Below are 18,782 nucleotides of genomic sequence, written 5' to 3'. Positions count from 1 at the left end.
GGGGTACTGGGTAGAATTCTCTTATTGCTTTGGAAAAAAGGAAAGAATCCCCCTTATCCAGTATTGTTCAGTATGAATGGGCCCTTGAAGTAGACTTAGAGAAATAGGCATGGGGAGGAGCTCAGGGCGAACTTCCCTAGGGGACCTTTGGCCAGAGCCCGGACAGATAACCTCTGTCTCCTGTATTTCTCTCCAGGGATGGGAGTAAGAGATGGGGAAGAAAGGGTGGTTTAAAAACAAAAACTGGCCGGGCGCGGTGGCTCAAACCTGTAATCCCAGCACTTTGGGAGGCCGAGGCGGGTGGATCACGAGGTCAAGAGATCGAGACCATCCTGGTCAACATGGTGAAACCCCGTCTCTACTAAAGGTGCAAAAAATTAGCTGGGCATGGTGGCGTGTGCCTGTAATCCCAGCTACTTAGGAGGCTGAGGCAGGAGAATTGCCTGAGCCCAGGAGGCGGAGGTTGCGGTGAGCCGAGATCGCGCCATTGCACTCCAGCCTGGGTAACAAGAGCGAAACTCCGTCTCAAAAAAAAAAAAAAAAAAAAAAAAAAAAAAAAAAACTGTCTCGTAACTGGATAGGGCAATTGATACCACCAGAAGTCTTCTAAAATCGCCCCTTTCGAGCTGTGGCTTTCCAATTGGGGAAGAGAAGGAGTGACAGCCTGTATAGGGAAGATGATTCTAGGTTTCCCTAGATTCCTCTTTTTTCCTAAAGTTACATTAATTGATAACTGTTCTTTGCTACGTGTTACTCCTCTGAACCTTCCCACTTTGTTAAACTCTTGTGTCTAGCAAATCTTCCCTGAATGAAGAAGTCAGAGTATATGGATTTTCACCTTCCTGTAACCCGGTAGTTCTCAACTGGGGGTGGTTTTGCCCTCCAGGAAACATTCAGCAAGTCTGGAGGCATTTCTGTTTGTCATGACTTAGGGTGCTACTGGCATCCATGTGGGTAGAGGCTAGGGATGCATAGGATAGCCTCCACAAAAAAAGAATTATCCAGCTGGGCCTGGTGGCTTATGCCTGTAATCCTAGCATTTTGGGAGGCTAAGGCTGCTGGATCACTTGAGCCCAGGAGTTCAAGACCAGCCTGCACAACATGGTGAAACCCCATCTCTACAAAAAATACAAAAATTTGGCCAGACGCGATGACTCACGCCTGTAATCCCAGAATTTGAGGAAGCCAAGGCGGGCGGATCACCTGAGGTCAGAAGTTCAAGACAAGCCTAGCCAACATGGTGAAACCCTGTCTCAATAAGAAATACAAAAATTAGCCTAGTGTGGTGGTACACACCTGTAGTCCCAGCTACTCAGGAGGCTGAGGCTGGAGAATCACTTGACCTCGGGAGGTGGAAGTTGCAGTGAGCCCAGATTGCACCACTACACTCCAGCCTGGGTGACAGAGTAAGACTCCATCTCAAAAAAAAAAAAAAAAAAAAAAAAAAAAAAAGTCAGGGATGGTGGTGGATGCTTGTAGTCCCAGCTAGTCAAGAGGCTGAAGTGGGAGGATCACCTGAGTCAGAGGTGGAGTCTGCAGTGAGTCATGATTGTGCCACTGCACTCCAGCCTGGGTTACAGAGTAAGACCCTGTCTCAAAAAGTAAAAATTTAAAAAATGAAAAAGAATTATCTAGTCTAAAATACCAGTCATGCTGAAATTAAGAAACCCTGCTATATTTAGTGTGTCTCGTTTTGCCTCTCTCATCCCATCCTCTCTCAGAATCAGGCTGAGACAGAAGATCAAAAGTAAACTGGTAGGCCGGGCGCGGTGGCTCAAAAGATTTTTGAGCCCAGGAGTTCAAGACCAGCCTGTGCAACATGGCAAAAATCCTGTCTCTACAAAAATCCTGTCTACAGCGGGTGGATCACAAGGTCAAGAGATCGAGACCATTCTGGTCAACATGGTGAAACCCCGTCTCTACTAAAAATACAAAAATTAGCTGGGCATGGTGGCGCACACCTGTAATCCCAGCTACTCGGGAGGCTGAGGCAGGAGAATTGCCTGAACCCAGGAGGCGGAGGTTGCGGTGAGCCGAGATCGCGCCATTGCACTCCAGCCTGGGTAACAAGAGCGAAACTCCCATCTCAAAAAAAAAAAAAAAAAGTAAACTGGTGGGCTCAGCGTGGTGGCTCACGCCAAAACTTTAGGAGGCCAAAGTGGGCGGATCACTGAAAGTCAGGAGTTCGAGACCAGCCTGGCCAACATGGCAAAACCCAGTCTCTACCAAGAGTGCAAAACTTAGCCAGGCATCATGGCGTGTGCCTGTGATCCCAGCTACTCAGGAGGCTGATGCAGGAAAATCGCTTGAACACAGGAGGTGGAGGTTGCAGTAAGACAAGATAGTACCACTGCACTCCAGCCTGGGTGACAGAGTAAGACCCTATCTAAAAAAAAAAAAAGAGGAAGCTCGTAAGAGAGAAGTATTGTGCCCTATGCTGAGCCATAGGATTTATGGTCTCATTCCACCTAGCAGAATATTTATACCTGGAGTGAAAATAATTTAAGTACCTGCAACATCAGGTTGAGGATTAAATGATTAACACATGTAAAAATATTGGAATAATGCCTGGCACACTCAATAGATGCTTAAAAACAAAACAAAAACCAAGATGCTGTCTCCCCAATTTTGGGTACTCTAGTTTTAGTATATTTTATTTTATTTCTTTACTTTTTGGAGACAGAATTTCACTCGTTGCCTAGGCTGCAGTGCAGTGGTGTGATCTTGATTCACTGCAACCTCTGCCTCCCATGTTCAAGTGATTTTCCTGCCTCAGCGTCCCAAGTAGCTGGAATTATAGGTGCCCAACACCACACTGGCTAATTTTTATATTTTTAGTAGAGATGGGATTTCACTACGTTGGCCAGGCTGGTCTCCAGCTTCTGGCCTCAGGTGATCCACTCGCCTCAGCCTCCCAAAGAGCTGGGATTACAGGCGTGAGCCACTGCACCTGGCCTGTTATATTTTATTTAAAACTGTGAAAGCTAAGGATTTGCAAGGGAATAGGTTAAAAACAGCAGATATCCCCCGCCTAGACTTCTTAGCAGCTGGACTTTTCAATGCTTTAAAGAGAGAAGTTCTATGGTGGCTCACACGTGTAATCCCAGCACTTTGGGACGCAGGTGGATCACCTATGGTCAGGAGTTCAAGACCAGCCTGGCCAACATGGTGAAACCTCGCCTCTACTAAAAATACAAAAAATTAGCTGGATGTTGTGGCAGGCACCTGTAATCCCAGCTACTCGGGAGGCTGAGTCAAGAGAATCACTTGAACCCGAGAGGCAGAGGTTGTAGTGAACTGAGATCACACCATTGCACTCCAGCCTGGGCAACAAGAATGAAACTCCATCTCAAAATTTAAAAAAATAAAAAGAAAAGTCCCAGCAGCAGCAGCAGCAACTGTTCTTACTTTAATCTGAACCTGCTGGGAAAAGTGTCTGCTTGGATTGTGAAAGGTAGTGGTTATATATGGTTATCATTGGGCCTCAGAGTAGGGGGAGATTTCCTGGGCATCTGGATAATGGACTAGATGTTATTTTTAACCTTTATTCTCAAAGCCTTTTCACCTGTTCTCATGATTTAGAAGTGTAAGCATTCTTTTCCCTATTATGAAAATGGGAAGAAAAAAATCAGCCAGAGTTAATACACCCAAAAGCATACCTTGAATATATCAGCTACCCTAAATCCCGTCTTTTGACTATTTGAGTGTCCAAAGAAGTATAAGAAATCAGAAGTTACAGGCCGGGCGCGGTGGCTCAAGCCTGTAATCCCAGCACTTTGGGAGGCCGAGGCGGGTGGATCACGAGGTCAAGAGATCGAGACCATCCTGGTCAACATGGTGAAACCCCGTCTCTACTAAAAACACAAAAAATTAGCTGGGCATGGTGGCACGTGCCTGTAATCCCAGCTACTCAGGAGGCTGAGGCAGGAGAATTGCCTGAACCCAGGAGGCGGAGGTTGCAGTGAGCCGAGATCGCGCCATTGCACTCCAGCCTGGGTAACAAGAGTGAAACTCCGCCTCAAAAAAAAAAAAAAAAAAATCAGAAGTTTATTTACTGCTCTGTAAGTTAACATTCAAGGATACAGGAGGAAAGAACACTTTTCTACAAACTGGATATATGTAGAATGCTGTAAGCTTAGCTGAAACACTGAAAGCCATCCATGGAATGGGGACCCATTAGATTATTTGACCTACCTCCTCTGTGACGATCAATGAGAGGAAGTATATGCAGCCCTACATCAGGATAAGGTAAATGGAGAGGCTAGGCACAGTGGCTCACACCTGTAATCCCAGCACTCTCAGAGGCCGAGGTGGATAGATCTTCTGAGCCCAGGAGTTCAAGACCAGCCTGTGCAACATGGCAAAAATCCTGTCTCTACAAAAAAATACAAAAAGTTAGCTGGGCATGGTGGTGTTTGCCTGTAGTTCCAGCTACATGGGAGGATCAATTGAGCCCAGCAGGAGATTGAGGCTGCAGTGAGCCTTGATCCTGCTACTGCACTCCAGCCAGGGTGACAGAGAAAAACCCTGTCTCAAAAGTATATATATCGTTGGCCGGGCGCGGTGGCTCAAGCCTGTAATCCCAGCACTTTGGGAGGCCGAGGCGGGTGGATCACGAGGTCAAGAGATCAAGACCATCCTGGTCAACATGGTGAAACCCCGTCTCTACTAAAAATACAAAAAATTAGCTGGGCATGGTGGTGTGTGCCTGTAATCCCAGCTACTCAGGAGGCTGAGGCAGGAGAATTGCTTGAACCCAGGAGGCGGAGGTTGTGGTGAGCCAAGATCGTGCCATTGCACTCCAGCCTGGGTAACAAGAGTGAAACTCCGTCTCAAAAAAAAAAAAAAAAAAAAAAAAGTATATATATTGTTTTTTTAAAAATGATAAGTGGAAATGGATAGAGATACTTTTGTTAGTTTCCCATTTTCCTTCCTCTCCAGGAGTCCCGACCTCTACATGTTGTGCTGGGAAATGAAGCCTGTGATTTGGACTCCATGGTGTCTGCTCTCGCCCTGGCTTTTTACCTAGCAAAGGTGGGTAAAAAAAGGTAACACCTAGGATCCGAGTCCCTTCGAATGAAAAGATCTGGATTCAAAACCCAGCTCTGCCACTTACCAGCATTTAGCATTGGGTAAATTAAATCCCTTAACTTTGCTGAGTCTCATGTGACCATCTGTAAAATCTAAAATATTTTTCAGTGTTCCTCTGAGGAAAAAATGAGTAAATATATTTTGAGGGATTTGTAAACCATAAAGTGATATTCAGTGTGTTACTGAGTTCCTTATAGGTATCAGTGATCTATTCCTCCGCCCAGGTTAGTCCTTGAGGACTAATAATTCCTTCTCTGTAGCACTGCATCTAGAACTAGGTCTTTACTATGAGTTCCTTGTTGACCTTCATTTATTGCTAAGAAGGAGGAAGGGCGAGATTCATCTTTCAAGAGTCATAGACTGAGTACTTTGTGGCTTTGAGAAAGATGGTAACTTACCTAAGTATGTCTCCTTTGATCCCAATAGTCTTGTTACTTTTTCCTGTCATTATAAAACTTCGCGATATCTTTTTGCTTTCCTATCTAGACCAATGAGGCCGAGGAAGTCTTTGTGCCGGTTTTAAATATAAAACGTTCTGAGCTACCTCTGCGAGGTGACATCGTCTTCTTTCTTCAGAAGGTTCGTATTCCAGAGAGCATCTTGATTTTTCGGGACGAGATTGATCTCCCTGCATTGCACCAGGCTGGCCAACTCACCCTCATCCTTGTCGACCATCACATCTTACCCAAGTAAGTCCAAGGAAATTAAATTGATACGTATCATGTACCATGTTGGGCTCTGATGAGTGAGATATAAAGAGGAAAAAAGAGTTTTTGCTTTCAGAGATCTAATAGGCTAATCATAATTGATAGGTCATATCAGATATAGAAAATCAAAATATTGTCGGTTCTGCAGTTACATGTATGTCTATGGCATAAAGACATACCCTATAATAATAAAAAGAAATAGAACATGGTAAGTTCAAACCAAAGGATAACTCAAAAATCATTTAAATCTGCCTTTGGTATCATTATTTTAAGATTTTGTGGGCTGAGTGTGGTAACTCATGCCTGTAATCCTAGCACTTTAGGAGGCCACGGCAGCTGGATCCATTAAGCTCTGGAGTTCAAGCCCAGCCTGAACAACATGGTGAAACCATGTCTTTACAAAAAAATTTAAAAAATTGGTCAGGCATGGTAATAAATGCCTGTGGTCCCTCAGGAGATTGAGGTAGGAGGATCACTTGAGCCCAGGAAGTCGAGGCTGCAGTAAGCCAAGATCACATCACTGTGATCTGGAGTGGCATGATCTCAGTTCACTGCAACCTCCACCTCCTGGGTTTAAGTGATTCTCCTGCTTCAGCCTCCCAAGTAGCTGGAATTACAGGCATGCACCACCATGCCCAGCTAATTTTGGTATTATTAGTAGAGACGGGGTTTCATTATGTTGGCCAGGCTGATCTTGAACTCCTGACCTCGTGATCTGCCCACCTCGTCCTCCCAAAGTGCTGGGATTACAGGCGTGAGCCACCACACCTGGCCTAATTTTAATTTTTAAAAAGTGGCCTGGTGTGGTGGTTCACTCCAGCCTGGGAGACAGAGGGAGACCCTGTCTCAAAAAAAAAAAAAAAAAAAAAAAGATTCTGAGACAGTTTTATTGTAATATTATAATAGAAACCTTAGAAAAATGTTTGCAATTCTGTTTTTGTTTATTATTTATTTTTGTACTTATTAATTTTTTTGGAAAACAGGGTCTTGCTCTATTGCTCAGGCTCAAATTTATTTTTGTACTTATTTATTACTTTTTTTTAGAAAACAGGGTCTTGCTATATTGCCCAGGTCTCACATCAGGCGTGGTGGCTCCTACCTGTAATCTCAGCCCTTTGGGAAGCCGAGGTGGGTGGATCACCTGAGGTCGGGAGTTTGAGACCAGCCTGACCAACATGAAGAAATCCCGTCTCTACTTAAAATACAAAATTAGCTGGGCGTGGTGGTACATGCCTGTAATCCCAGCTACTTGGGAGGCTGAGGCAGGAGAATCACTTGAATCCCGGAGGTGGAGGTTGTGGTGAGCTGAGATTGCACTATTACACTCTAGCCTGGGAAACGAGCGAAACTCCATTTCAAAACAAAAAAAAAATTATAATTAAAATTAAGAAAAAAAAAGAATTCCTAGGCTTAAGCTGTCTTCCTGCCTCTGCCTCCCTAAGTGCTAGACTACAGGTGTGAGCTACTGCACCTGGCCTGCAACTCTATTTTTAATTTTAATTTTAATTAATTAATTAATTTATTTATTTATTTATTTATTTTTGAGACGGAGTTTCGCACTTGTTACCCAGGCTGGAGTGCAATGGCGCGATCTCGGCTCACCGCAACCTCCGCCTCCTGGGGTCAGGCAATTCTCCTGCCTCAGCCTCCTGAGTAGCTGGGATTACAGGCACGCACCACCATGCCCAGCTAATTTTTTGTATTTTTTGGTAGAGACGGGGTTTCACCATGTTGACCAGGATGGTCTCGATCTCTCGACCTCGTGATCCACCCGCCTCGGCCTCCCAAAGTGCTGGGATTACAGGCTTGAGCCACCGCGCCCGGCTTAATTTATTTATTTTACTTTATTATTATTTTTTGAGGTGAAGTCTCACTCTTGTCACCCAAGCTGGAGTGCAGTCATGCAATTTCAGCTCACTGCAACCTCCACCTCCTGAGTTCAAGCGATTCTCCTGCCTCAGCCTCCCCAGTAGTTGGGATTACAAGCATGTGTCACCACACCCAGCTAATTTTTTGTATTTTTAGTAGAGATGCGGTTTCACCATGTTGGCCAGGCTGATCTTAAACTCCTGGCCTCAAATCATCCACTCGCCTCGGCCTCCCAAAGTGCTGGGATTACAGGCATAAACCACCACACCTAGGCTGGCTAATTTTTTTTGTTTTGTTTTTTGTTTTTTGTTTTTTGTTTTTTTTTTTTTTTTAGAGATGTGGGTCTTGCTTTGTTGCCTAGTCTGGTCTTGAACTCCTGGCCTCAAATGACCCTCCCACTTCAGCTTCTCAAAGTGCTGAGCCACCACGCCCAGCTATTAGTAAATGTTTCTTTAACGGATGAAGTTGAGACAGAGTCCCAGTTTTCATGCTTTCAGTCAAGGAGAGGGAACTAAGCAAACAGATCATTATAATAGGTGTCAGAGGTCAGTGATAACTGTCACCTCGAGGGAACAGCAGGTACAAGAAGGATGGAGTGATTCAGTACACCAGAAAGAAGGCGAGAACATCAGGAAAGTTTTCCTGGCAGAAGTGACCCTTAATCTCAGTCTTTTTAAAAATTTATTTTATGGCCGGGCGTAGTGGCTCATGCCTGTAATCCAAGCACTTTGGAGGCCAAGGCGGGCGGATCACCTGAGGTCGGGAGTTCAAGACCAGCCTGACCAACATGGTGAAACCCGGTCTTTAAAATAATAATAATAATAATAAAATTTTAGTTTATTTTTTATTTTAAATATATATATATATATATATATATATATATATATATGTATTTTTTTTTCTGGAACACTTCGCAAATGTGTATGTCATCCTTGCTCAGGGGCCATGCTAATCTTCTCTGTATCATTCCAATTTTAGTGCATATGCTGCTGAAGCAGGCATTGATCTCAGTCTTTTTTTTTTTTTTTTTTTTTTGAGACGGAGTTTCGCCCTTGTTACCCAGGCTGGAGTGCAATGGCACGATCTCGGCTCACTGCAACCTCCGCCTCCTGGGCTCAGGCAATTCTCCTGCCTCAGCCTCCTGAGTAGCTGGGATTACAGGCACGCGCCACCACGCCCAGCTAATTTTTTGCACTTTTTAATAGAGACGGGGTTTCACCATGTTGACCAGGATGGTCTCGATCTCTCGACCTCGTGATCCACCCGCCTCGGCCTCCCAAAGTGCTGGGATTACAGGCTTGAGCCACCGCGCCCGGCGCGATCTCAGTCTTAAAAGAGGACTAGGTGTTTGCTTGGTGAATGGGGAGGGAAGAGGGCAAGTGGTTAGGAAAGGCATTCCAGGCAGAGGGAGTAATGAATAGAAGCAAACGCAGGCAGGCATGAAATAGCGTGGTGAGCTAAGGGAACTAGAATTTGTTTTGCACAGCTGGAGCATAAAACCTGAGGAAGAAGTAGGACATGGAAAAAGATGAGACAGAGGCAGGCAGGAGGCAGATTATGGAGGCCTTGTAGGCCCTTCTAAGTAGATTGGATTTTATTTTAAGCAATGGGGAACTATTTTAAATTATATTTATTCTGGGTCCTAAAAGAATCAGATTTTCTTTTTTCAAATGATCATTCAGGCCACTTTGTGAAGGACAGCCCAGGAAGGCTTTTGGTTGGATGCAGGTGATTGGTTAAGAGACTGTTGGAATAGTCCAGACGAGAGATATTGAGGGCCTAGAACAGGGCAGTAACAGAGAGTTAGAAACTAGGGCATGGATAGGGATTAAGATAGAATTCACAGGACCTGGTGACCCACATGGAATCTGAGTGTTGAGTGGGTTGTAAAAATAGGAGAGATTTGTTGGGTAGCAAGGCGATAAGACTGGAAAGGCAACGCTAAAGGACAGCAACTGTGGGCGTAAGATATTTGTAGGAGATGCTTCACAGAATTCGCTTATACACCATTTAAAGATGACTCCAATTATAACATTAAAGACAAGAATTGAGAGGAGTGAGGCAGACGTAAAAGTGACCAAAGGTCAGTTTTAAATGCTTACCTGGCAGATCACCTGAGGTCAGGAGTTCAAGACCAGCCTGGCCAACATGGCGAAACCCCGTCTCTACTAAAAAGACAAAAAAATTAAGCCGGGCGCGGTGGCTCAAGCCTGTAATCCCAGCACTTTGGGAGGCCGAGGCGGGTGGATCACGAGGTCAAGAGATCGAGACCATCCCGGTCAACGTGGTGAAACCCCGTCTCTACTAAAAATACAAAAAAAATAGCTGGGCATGGTGGTGCGTGCCTGTAGTCCCAGCTACTCAGGAGGCTGAGGCAGGAGAATTGCCTGAACCCAGGAGGCAGAGGTTGCGGTGAGCCGAGATCGCGCCATTGCACTCCAGCCTGGGTAACAAGAGCGAAACTCCGTCTCAAAAAAAAAAAAAAAAAAAAAAAAAATTAGCCAGGCGTGGGGGTGGGGGGGCCTGTCATCCCAGCTACTTGGAAGGCTGAGGCAGGAGAATCACTTGAACCCAAGAGGCGGAGGTTGCAGTGAGCCAAGAAAGCACCATTGCACTCCAGTCTGGGTGACAAGAGTGAAACTCTGTCTCAAAAAAAAAAAAAGCTTGCCTAAGACAGCTGTGCTTTCCTTGATGGGTGGGGCGGAGACTGGTTAGAAGCAGCTGGAGTGTCCCTACTTATCTTTTTTTCTCTTTTCCCGTACCCTCCCCTCCACAGAAGTGACGCAGCCCTAGAGGAGGCGGTGGCAGAGGTGCTAGACCATCGGCCCATCGAGCAGAAACACTGCCCTCCCTGCCATGTTTCAGTTGAGCTGGTAGGGTCCTGTGCTACCCTGGTGACTGAGAGAATCCTGCAGGGGGCGCCAGAGATCTTGGACAGGCAAACTGCAGCCCTTCTGCACGGTGAGGGTGGCTTTTGGATTGGAACCTGAGTACTTCTATTCCTATCCCTGAGATGGGAGGATGGAAAAGTCTAGACTCTTCCAGCCTAACCATATGCTCTCAGAGCCATTCAGCTCATACCAAAGGATGGGACTCTTTCGGGAGACAATTAAGCATCTGTTTAAAGGTCTGTGGGATACTTGTTGGGGAAAGTACAGGGCAACAGACCAAGAAGCTTCCTGTTGGCATCATTTTTTGATGGAAGGAGGACTCGCCAAAGCAACAGGAAACAGATTCTAATACCAGTTCCTCCAGGAAATAGTGAGGTGACCTTGAGCAAATCTCTTTTTTTTTTTTTTTTTTGAGACGGAGTTTCGCTCTTGTTACCCAGGCTGGAGTTCAATGGCGCGATCTCGGCTCACCGCAACCTCCACCTCCTGGGTTCAGGCAATTCTCCTGCCTCAGCCTCCTGAGTAGCTGGGATTACAGGCACGCGCCACCACGCCCAGCTAATTTTTTGTATTTTTAGTAGAGACGGGGTTTCACCATGTTGACCAGGATGGTCTCGATCTCTCGACCTCGTGATCCACCCGCCTCGGCCTCCCAAAGTGCTGGGATTACAGACAGGCTTGAGCCACCGCGCCCGGCCTGAACAAATCTCTTAACCTTTCTTGTTCTCATTTTTCTACTTATTAAAAAAAAGAGAGAGAGAGAGTTGGACTGGACTGTCTCTTCCAACTTAGAAGATTCTTTGATGGCATTTGGCCTGCTGAAGAGGTGTGTCTCTCTCTGACTAGGCTGTAAAATCTCCAAGCATTGAGATGCTCAGGCTTGCTTTCTACCTTTTCCCCATTTCCCTACCTACATTTTAGTTTGGATTTGGGAGTTCTCGAGACACAGTCAGTCCCAGTTTCTCATTTTGCTTTCAGAGAATTTGCTGTGCAAATAACTGAATTGTGTTCATTTGGTGTGAAGGTTATGTATGTTCTGGTGGGCGTGTGCGGAGGGTCACAGGATTCAAGTTCCACCATCTCCCTTCTCCACAGGAACCATCATCTTGGACTGTGTCAACATGGACCTTAAAATTGGAAAGGCAACCCCAAAGGACAGCAGATATGTGGAGAAATTAGAGGCCCTTTTCCCTGATCTACCCAAGAGAAATGATATCTTTGATTCCCTGCAAAAGGCAAAGTTTGATGTATCAGGTATGAAGTGTTAACTGCCTTTTCTGCTTCCCAGATGGAAAATTGGAAGGCAAGCCTTGTTCATTATATTATTTTTACTTTTATTTATTTATTTTTTGAGAGAGAGTCTCGCTGTGTCGCCCAGGCTGGAGTGCAGTGGCACAATCTCGGCTCACCATAACCTCCGCCTCCCAAGATCAAGCGATTCTCCTGACTCAGCCTCCCAAATAGCTGGGATTACAGGTGCCCACCACCATGCCCAGCTAATTTTTGTATGTTTGGTACAGACAGTGTTTCAACATGTTGGCCAGGCTGGTATCAAACCCCTGACCTCAGGTGATCTGCCCAACTCAGCCTCCCAAAATGCTGTGATTACAGGCGTGAGCCACCACACCCAGCCAGTTATTTAAATCTTATATCAGAGAGAAACAAGGTAGCATATTAGCCTAAGCATGAAATAGCATTCACTGGATTGTTCTATCCTGGCTCTTGGGTAGAATGAGAAAGAATGTATTAAGAAACTTAGGCTGGCCGGGCGCGGTGGCTCAAGCCTGTAATCCCAGCACTTTGGGAGGCCGAGGCGGGTGGATCACGAGGTCAAGAGATCGAGACCATCCTGGGCAACAAGGTGAAACCCCGTCTCTACTAAAAATACAAAAATAAAAAATAAATAAATAAAAAATAAAAGAAACTTAGGCTGGGCTAGGTGGCTCACGACTGTAATCCCAGCACTTAGGGAGGCCAAGGCAGGCGATCACCTGAGGTCAGGAGTACAAGACCAGGCTGACAAACATGGAGAAACCCTGTCTATACTAAAAATACAAAATTAGCCAGGCATGCTGGCACATGCCTATAATCCCAGCTACTTGGGAGGCCGAGGCAGGAGAATCACTTGAACCCAAAAGGTGGAGGTTGCAGTGAGCCAAGATCGAGCCATTGCACTCCAGCCTGGGCAACAAGAGCAAAACCCCATCTCAAAAAAAAAAAAAAAAAAAAAAAACCTCAGAAGGGTCAGGTGCAGTGGCTCATGCCTGTAATCTTAGCATTTTGGGAGGCTGAGGCGGGTGGATCACGTGAGGTCAGGAGTTTGAGACTAACCTGGCTAACGTGGTGAAACCCTGTTTCTACTAAAAATACAAAAGCTGGATGTGATGGTGCGCACCTGTAATCCCAGGTACTTGGGAGGCTGAGGCAGGAATATCACTTGAACCTAGGAAGCAGAGGTTGCAGTGAGCTGAAATCACGCTATTGCACTCCAGCTTGGGCAACAAAAGTGAAACTCCATCTCAAAAAAAAAAAAGAGACTCAGAGGTTCTAGTATATTCAGAGAATGTAGGTCATATACATAAAATATGCTAAGAGTGTACTAAATTATCAGAGTGAAATCTATAGAATTGGTTAGGGAGGCCGGGCGCAGTGGCTCAAGCCTGTAATCCCAGCACTTTGGGAGGCCGAGGCGGGTGGATCACGAGGTCGAGAGATCGAGACCATCCTGGTCAACATGGTGAAACCCCGTCTCTACTAAAAGTGCAAAAAATTAGCTGGGCATGGTGGTGCGTGTCTGTAATCCCAGCTACTCAGGAGGCTGAGGCAGGAGAATTGCCTGAGCCCAGGAGGCGGAGGTTGCGGTGAGCCGAGATAGCGCCATTGCACTCCAGCCTGGGTAACAAGAGCGAAACTCCGTCTCAAAAAAAAAAAAAAAAGAATTGGTTAGGGAGGCAAAAGAAATATTTTGTAAGTATACAAAAGAGAAAGAGAACAAAAAAACTTCCATATTCTTCTACCCAGCTACCACCTGTTGACATAAAAAAGAAGAAAGAGAGAAAGGAATCACATGCAAACAGTATAGGAAGGGGGGAAAATCAAAAGTAAAAGCCTCTGTTCTGGGTTTGCTCTTCTCTCCAAAGTTCCTTGCTGTAAAGGTAACTATTGTCACCAATTATTTAAGATGATTTTTGATTATGTAATATAATTACATTTTCTTTCTTTCTTTCTTTCCTTTTTTTTTTTTTTTTTTTTTTTTTTTAGATGGAGTCCAGGTTCAAGTGATTCTCCTGCCTCAGCCTCCTGAGTAGCTGGAATTATAGGCACCCACCATCACACCCAGCTAATTTTTTGTATTTTTAGTATTTTCACCATGTTGGCCAGGCTGGTCCCAAACTCCCAACCTCAGGTGATCTGCCCACCTCAGCCTCCCAACGTGCTGGAATTCCAGGCCTGAGCCACTGTGCCCAGCTGTGAATACATTTTCCATTATCTCCCGCATTCATTGCCCCAAAGAGAGGTCATGCTTTTCCTTTTCCTTCCTTGACCCATCTGGCTGCCCTGACCTTCTTGGTCTTGGGACCGTGGCCTCCCCTGTTTAACCTCTAGCCTCATGTCTGCTTTCTAGGACTGACCACTGAGCAGATGCTGAGAAAGGACCAGAAGACGATCTATAGACAAGGCATCAAGGTGGCGATTAGTGCAATATATATGGATTTGGAGGTAAGAGCAAGTTGTGGCTGTGGGTGGGGAGAGAAAGCCTTTAGCTATGCATCCTATGCATGCAACCTTGCTCCTCACACCTGGTTTACCTCCAAAATGTACCTTGTGTCTGTCTCCATGTCTCCACCTCCACTGTGACTACCAGAATCCAGCATCTCTCACTGCACCACTAGCCTCGGTACTGGTTTCCCTGCCTCCGCTTTTGCATCCCTGCAAACCATTCTCCCCACAGTAGCCAGAGTGGTCTTTTATAATTTTTTTTTTTTTTTTTTTTTTTTGAGACGGAGTTTCGCTCTTGTTACCCAGGCTGGAGTGCAATGGTGCGATCTCGGCTCACCGCAACCTCCGCCTCCTGGGTTCAGGCAATTCTCCTGCCTCAGCCTCCTGAGTAGCTGGGATTACAGGCACGTGCCGCCATGCCCAGCGAATTTTTTTTTTGTATTTTTAGTAGAGACGGGGTTTCACCATGTTGACCAGGATGGTCTCGATCTCTTGACCTCGTGATCCACCTGCCTCGGCCTCCCAAAGTGCTGAGATTAAAGGCGTGAGCCACTGTACTCAGCCCCCTCCTTTTTTTTTTTTTTTGAGAGAGTCATGCTCTGTTGCCCAGGCTGGGGTGCAGTGGTACCATCGTGTCTCACTGCAGCCTCAACCTTCCAAGCTCAAGCAATCCTCCCAGCTCAGCCTCCTGAGCAGCTGAGTCCACAGGTGCACACCACCACACCCAGCTAGTGTGTGTGTGTGTGTGTGTGTGTGTGTGTAGATGGGGTCTCACTATGTTTCCCAGGCTGGTCTCAAACTCCGGGCCTCAAGCAGTTCTCCTACCTTGGCCTCCAAAGTGCTGGGATTACAGGCGTGAGCCACCGTGCCCAGCCCCATTGTACTTTTCATAAAGTCTAAAGGACTTACTGTGGTTTACAGGGCCATGCTTGATCTGGCCCCTGTCTTTTTCTCTGGCCTCATCTCATTCCAGCTCCACTCCTGCACTACAGTACTGTAGCCACACTGGTGTCTTTTCTGTTCCTTGAACCATTAAGCTCATTCCCAGCTGAGCTTTTCTCTTTGTAGAGTTGGCTCCTTCTTAACATTCCGGTATCAGCTCAGATGTCTCTCATTTTGGGAGATTTTTCCTGGACACCCTAACTGAAATACTATCTCCTAGGCTCAAAAAACCTCTAGCAGTTTTGTTTGTTTGTTTGTTTTGAGCCGGAGTTTTACTCTGTTGCCCCTGCTGGAGTGGAGTGGCATAATTTCAGCTCACTGCAACCTCCACCTCCTAGATTCAAGCAATTCTCCTGCCTCAGCCTCCTTAGTAGCTGGGATTATTTTTGCATGCCATCACATCCAGATAATTTTTTTTTTTAATTTTTTGAGATCGAGTTTTGCTCTTGTCACCCAGGCTGGAGTGCAAAATCTCAGCTTCGCCTCCCAGGTTCAAGTGATTCTCCTAACTCAGCCTCCCGAGCAGCTGGGATTACAGGCACAGGCCCCCATGTGCAGCTAATTTTTATATTTTTAGTAGAGATGAGGTTTCACCATGTTAGCCAGACTGGTCTCAAACTCCTGACCTTAAGTGATCTACCCGCCTTGGCCTGCCAAAATGCTAGGATTATAGGCATGAACTACTGCACCCAGCCATTTTTGTATATATGTATTTTTTGAGACCGAGTCTTGTTCTATTGCAAGGCTAGAGTACAGAGGCACAATCTTGGCTCACTGTAACCTCCACCTCCTGGGTTCAAGCCATTCTCCTGCCACAGCCTCCCGAATAGCAGGGACTATAGGCATGCACCACCAAACCCAGCTAATTTTTTTTTTTCTTTTTCTTTTTTTTTTTTTTTTTTTTAAGTAGAGATGGGGTTTTACCATGTTGGCCAGGATGGTCTCGAGCTTTGAACTCATGATCCACCCACCTTGGCCTTCCAAAATGCTGGGATTACAGGCATGCGCAACTGCACCCGGCTCATTTTTATTTTTTTATTTTATTATTATTTTTTTTGTGAGACGGAGTTTCGCTCTTGTTACCCAGGCTGGAGTGCAATGGCGCGATCTTGGCTCACCGCAACCTCCGCCTCCTGGGTTCAGGCAATTCTCCTGCCTCAGCCTCCTAAGTAGCTGGGATTACAGGCACGCGCCACCATGCCCAGCTAATTTTTTGTATTTTTAGTAGAGACGGGGTTTCACCATGTTGACCGGGATGGTCTCGATCTCTTGACCTCGTGATCCACCCGCCTTGGCCTCCCAAAGTGCTGGGATTACAGGCTTGAGCCACCGCACCCGGCTCCATTTTTATATTTTTAATAGAGGTGGGGTTTCACTATGTTGGCCAGGCAGGTCTCGAACTCCTGACCTCACATGATCCGCCCACCTTGGCCTCCAAAACTGCTGGGATTACAGGTCTCAGCCATGGTGCCCAGCCTGTTTGTTTTGCAAAGCACTTAACATACTAAAATGATCTTGTTTCCTGGCTTCCCTGTTAATTGTCTGTATTCCTTTGCTAATTTATCAGCTCCACCAGAGCAGGGACCATTTCTTTTGTGTCTGTTGTATCTCTAGGACCTTTAACAGTGCCTGGCACATAGTGGATGCTCAGTAAACTTTGATAAATGTGTGATAAGGTAACTTTAACAATGGTGTTCCATTAAATGCTGTGTGTGGAAACTAAAAATAATAATAATGGAATTTTAATACCTGGTTCCATGTCATATTGGTTTAAATCATTTGTCTGGCCAGGCACAGTGGCTCAAACCTGTAAATCCCAGCACTTGGGAGGCCAAGACAGGCGGATCACTTGAGGTCAGGAATTCAAGACCAGCCTGGCCAACATGGTAAAACCCTGTCTCTGCTAAAAATAAAATAAAATAAAAAAATTAGCTGGACATAGTGGTGGGCACCTGTAGTCCCAGCTACTCAGGCGGCTGAGGCATAAGAATCGCTTGAACTGAGGAGGCAAAGGCTGCAGGGGATTGCTCTATTGCACCCCACCCTGGTGACAAAGCAAGACTCCATCTCAAAAGAAAAAAAAAATAAAAATAAAAATAATCATTCATCTGATCTGAATACATACTCTGCACAGCTTTCTACTAAGTACTAAAAATACTACTAAAAATACTAAATAATTAAGTAAAACACAATAGCATGGTCTCTTTTCTTGTGGTTCATAACCTAGTTTGAGAAAGAAACAGGAACATAAAAGGCTTGCCAAGTACCGTAATTACAGTACAAATTGACATATTAGAAATGCCAAGGATCGGCCCGGCATGGTGGCTCACGCCAACATGGTGAAACCCCATCTCTACTAAAAATACAAAAATTAGCCAGGCATGGTGGGCAAGCGTCTGTAATCCCAGTTACTCAGGAGGCTGAAGCACAAGAATCACTTGAACCCCAGGAGGCAGAGGTTGCAATGAGCTGAAATTTCACCACTGCACTCCAGCGTGGGTGACACGGAGACTCTATCTCAAAAAGAAAGAAAGAGGCCGGGTGAGGTGGCTCAAGCCTGTAATCCCAGCACTTTGGGAGGCCGAGGCAGGTGGATCACGAGGTCAAGAGATCAAGACCATCCTGGTCAACATGGTGAAACCCCATCTCTACTAAAAATACAAAAAATTAGCTGGGCATGGTGGCACGTGCCTGTAATCCCAGCGACTCAGGAGGCTGAGGCAGGAGAATTGCCTGAACCCAGGAGGCGGAGGTTGTGGTGAGCCGAGATCGCGCCATTGCACTCCAGCCTGGGTAACAAGAGCGAAACTCCGTCTCAAAAAAAAAAAAAAAGAAAGAAAGAAAGAAATGCCAAGGATTTTTTTTTTTAATGCCAAAGATAGAGAAAAGCCGTTTTCATGTCTCCTCTTATTTATATGCTCCATTATTCTGTTTTAGAATAAAAAGACCTACAAGGCAAAGACCTTGTTTGTTTGATTGCAAGAACAGGAGAGCCTTGAACATGCCAGGCACGTTACATACATTATCAGCTTTGAATTCTTAAAACAATCGTGTTTAGTGTAAGTGTTGTATCCTTATTTCACAAACAAGGAAACCCAGGCCAGGAAGTTAGCATAATTCCTTGATCATACATACCGCTTACAGTTAAGGGCTGATTTTCAAACCAGTTCTCTTTTAATCTAAAGTCTTTTTTCTCCTCATTCTACCACACTGCCTCCCAGCACATAGATAACACAGAATAAATACTAGATACCTTTTTTATGGAGCACAAGTCCCAGGTTAACATGCAAAGAAATCCTTTCTAAGGATGTTTTATTGATGATGATGATAATGAGGAAGTCCTTCATCCCTCTCCGTTTCTTCTCTTTCAGGCCTTTCTGCAGAGGTCTAACCTCCTTGCAGAACTCCATGCTTTCTGCCAGGCTCACAGCTATGATGTCCTGGTCGCCATGACTATCTTTTTCGACACTCAGAATGAGCCAGTGCGGCAGTTGGCTATTTTCTGTCCCCATGTGGCACTCCGAACAACGGTGAGTCTCTCTCCTTTCTCCAACCTAAGAGC

General features: G+C 45.5%; 1 protein-coding gene and 1 non-coding gene across 3 annotated transcripts in view; one reads left to right on the top strand and one right to left on the bottom strand.

The window, feature by feature from the left end:
- PRUNE1 (prune exopolyphosphatase 1) overlaps positions 1-18,782 on the top strand; it is a 34,002-nt gene that overhangs the window by 7,412 nt on the left and 7,808 nt on the right. For both annotated transcript variants that reach the window (XM_039460134.2, XM_074390136.1), the window contains exons 2-7: positions 4,942-5,034; positions 5,578-5,780; positions 10,444-10,628; positions 11,654-11,812; positions 14,184-14,278; positions 18,592-18,750. In XM_039460134.2, coding sequence (XP_039316068.1) covers positions 4,942-5,034; positions 5,578-5,780; positions 10,444-10,628; positions 11,654-11,812; positions 14,184-14,278; positions 18,592-18,750 — 894 coding nt within the window. The remainder of the gene's footprint in view (positions 1-4,941; positions 5,035-5,577; positions 5,781-10,443; positions 10,629-11,653; positions 11,813-14,183; positions 14,279-18,591; positions 18,751-18,782) is intronic.
- On the bottom strand, positions 8,563-8,665 carry LOC120360219 (U6 spliceosomal RNA). The gene has a single exon (XR_005576797.1). It is a non-coding gene; the product is annotated as a U6 spliceosomal RNA (small nuclear RNA).

The sequence above is a fragment of the Saimiri boliviensis genome, chromosome 19 (genome assembly GCF_048565385.1).
Source record: "Saimiri boliviensis isolate mSaiBol1 chromosome 19, mSaiBol1.pri, whole genome shotgun sequence".
Classification (NCBI taxonomy): Eukaryota; Metazoa; Chordata; class Mammalia; order Primates; family Cebidae; genus Saimiri; species Saimiri boliviensis.
The sequence above is the reverse complement of the archived record's forward strand: the minus strand, read 5'-3'. Positions and strand labels throughout refer to the sequence as shown.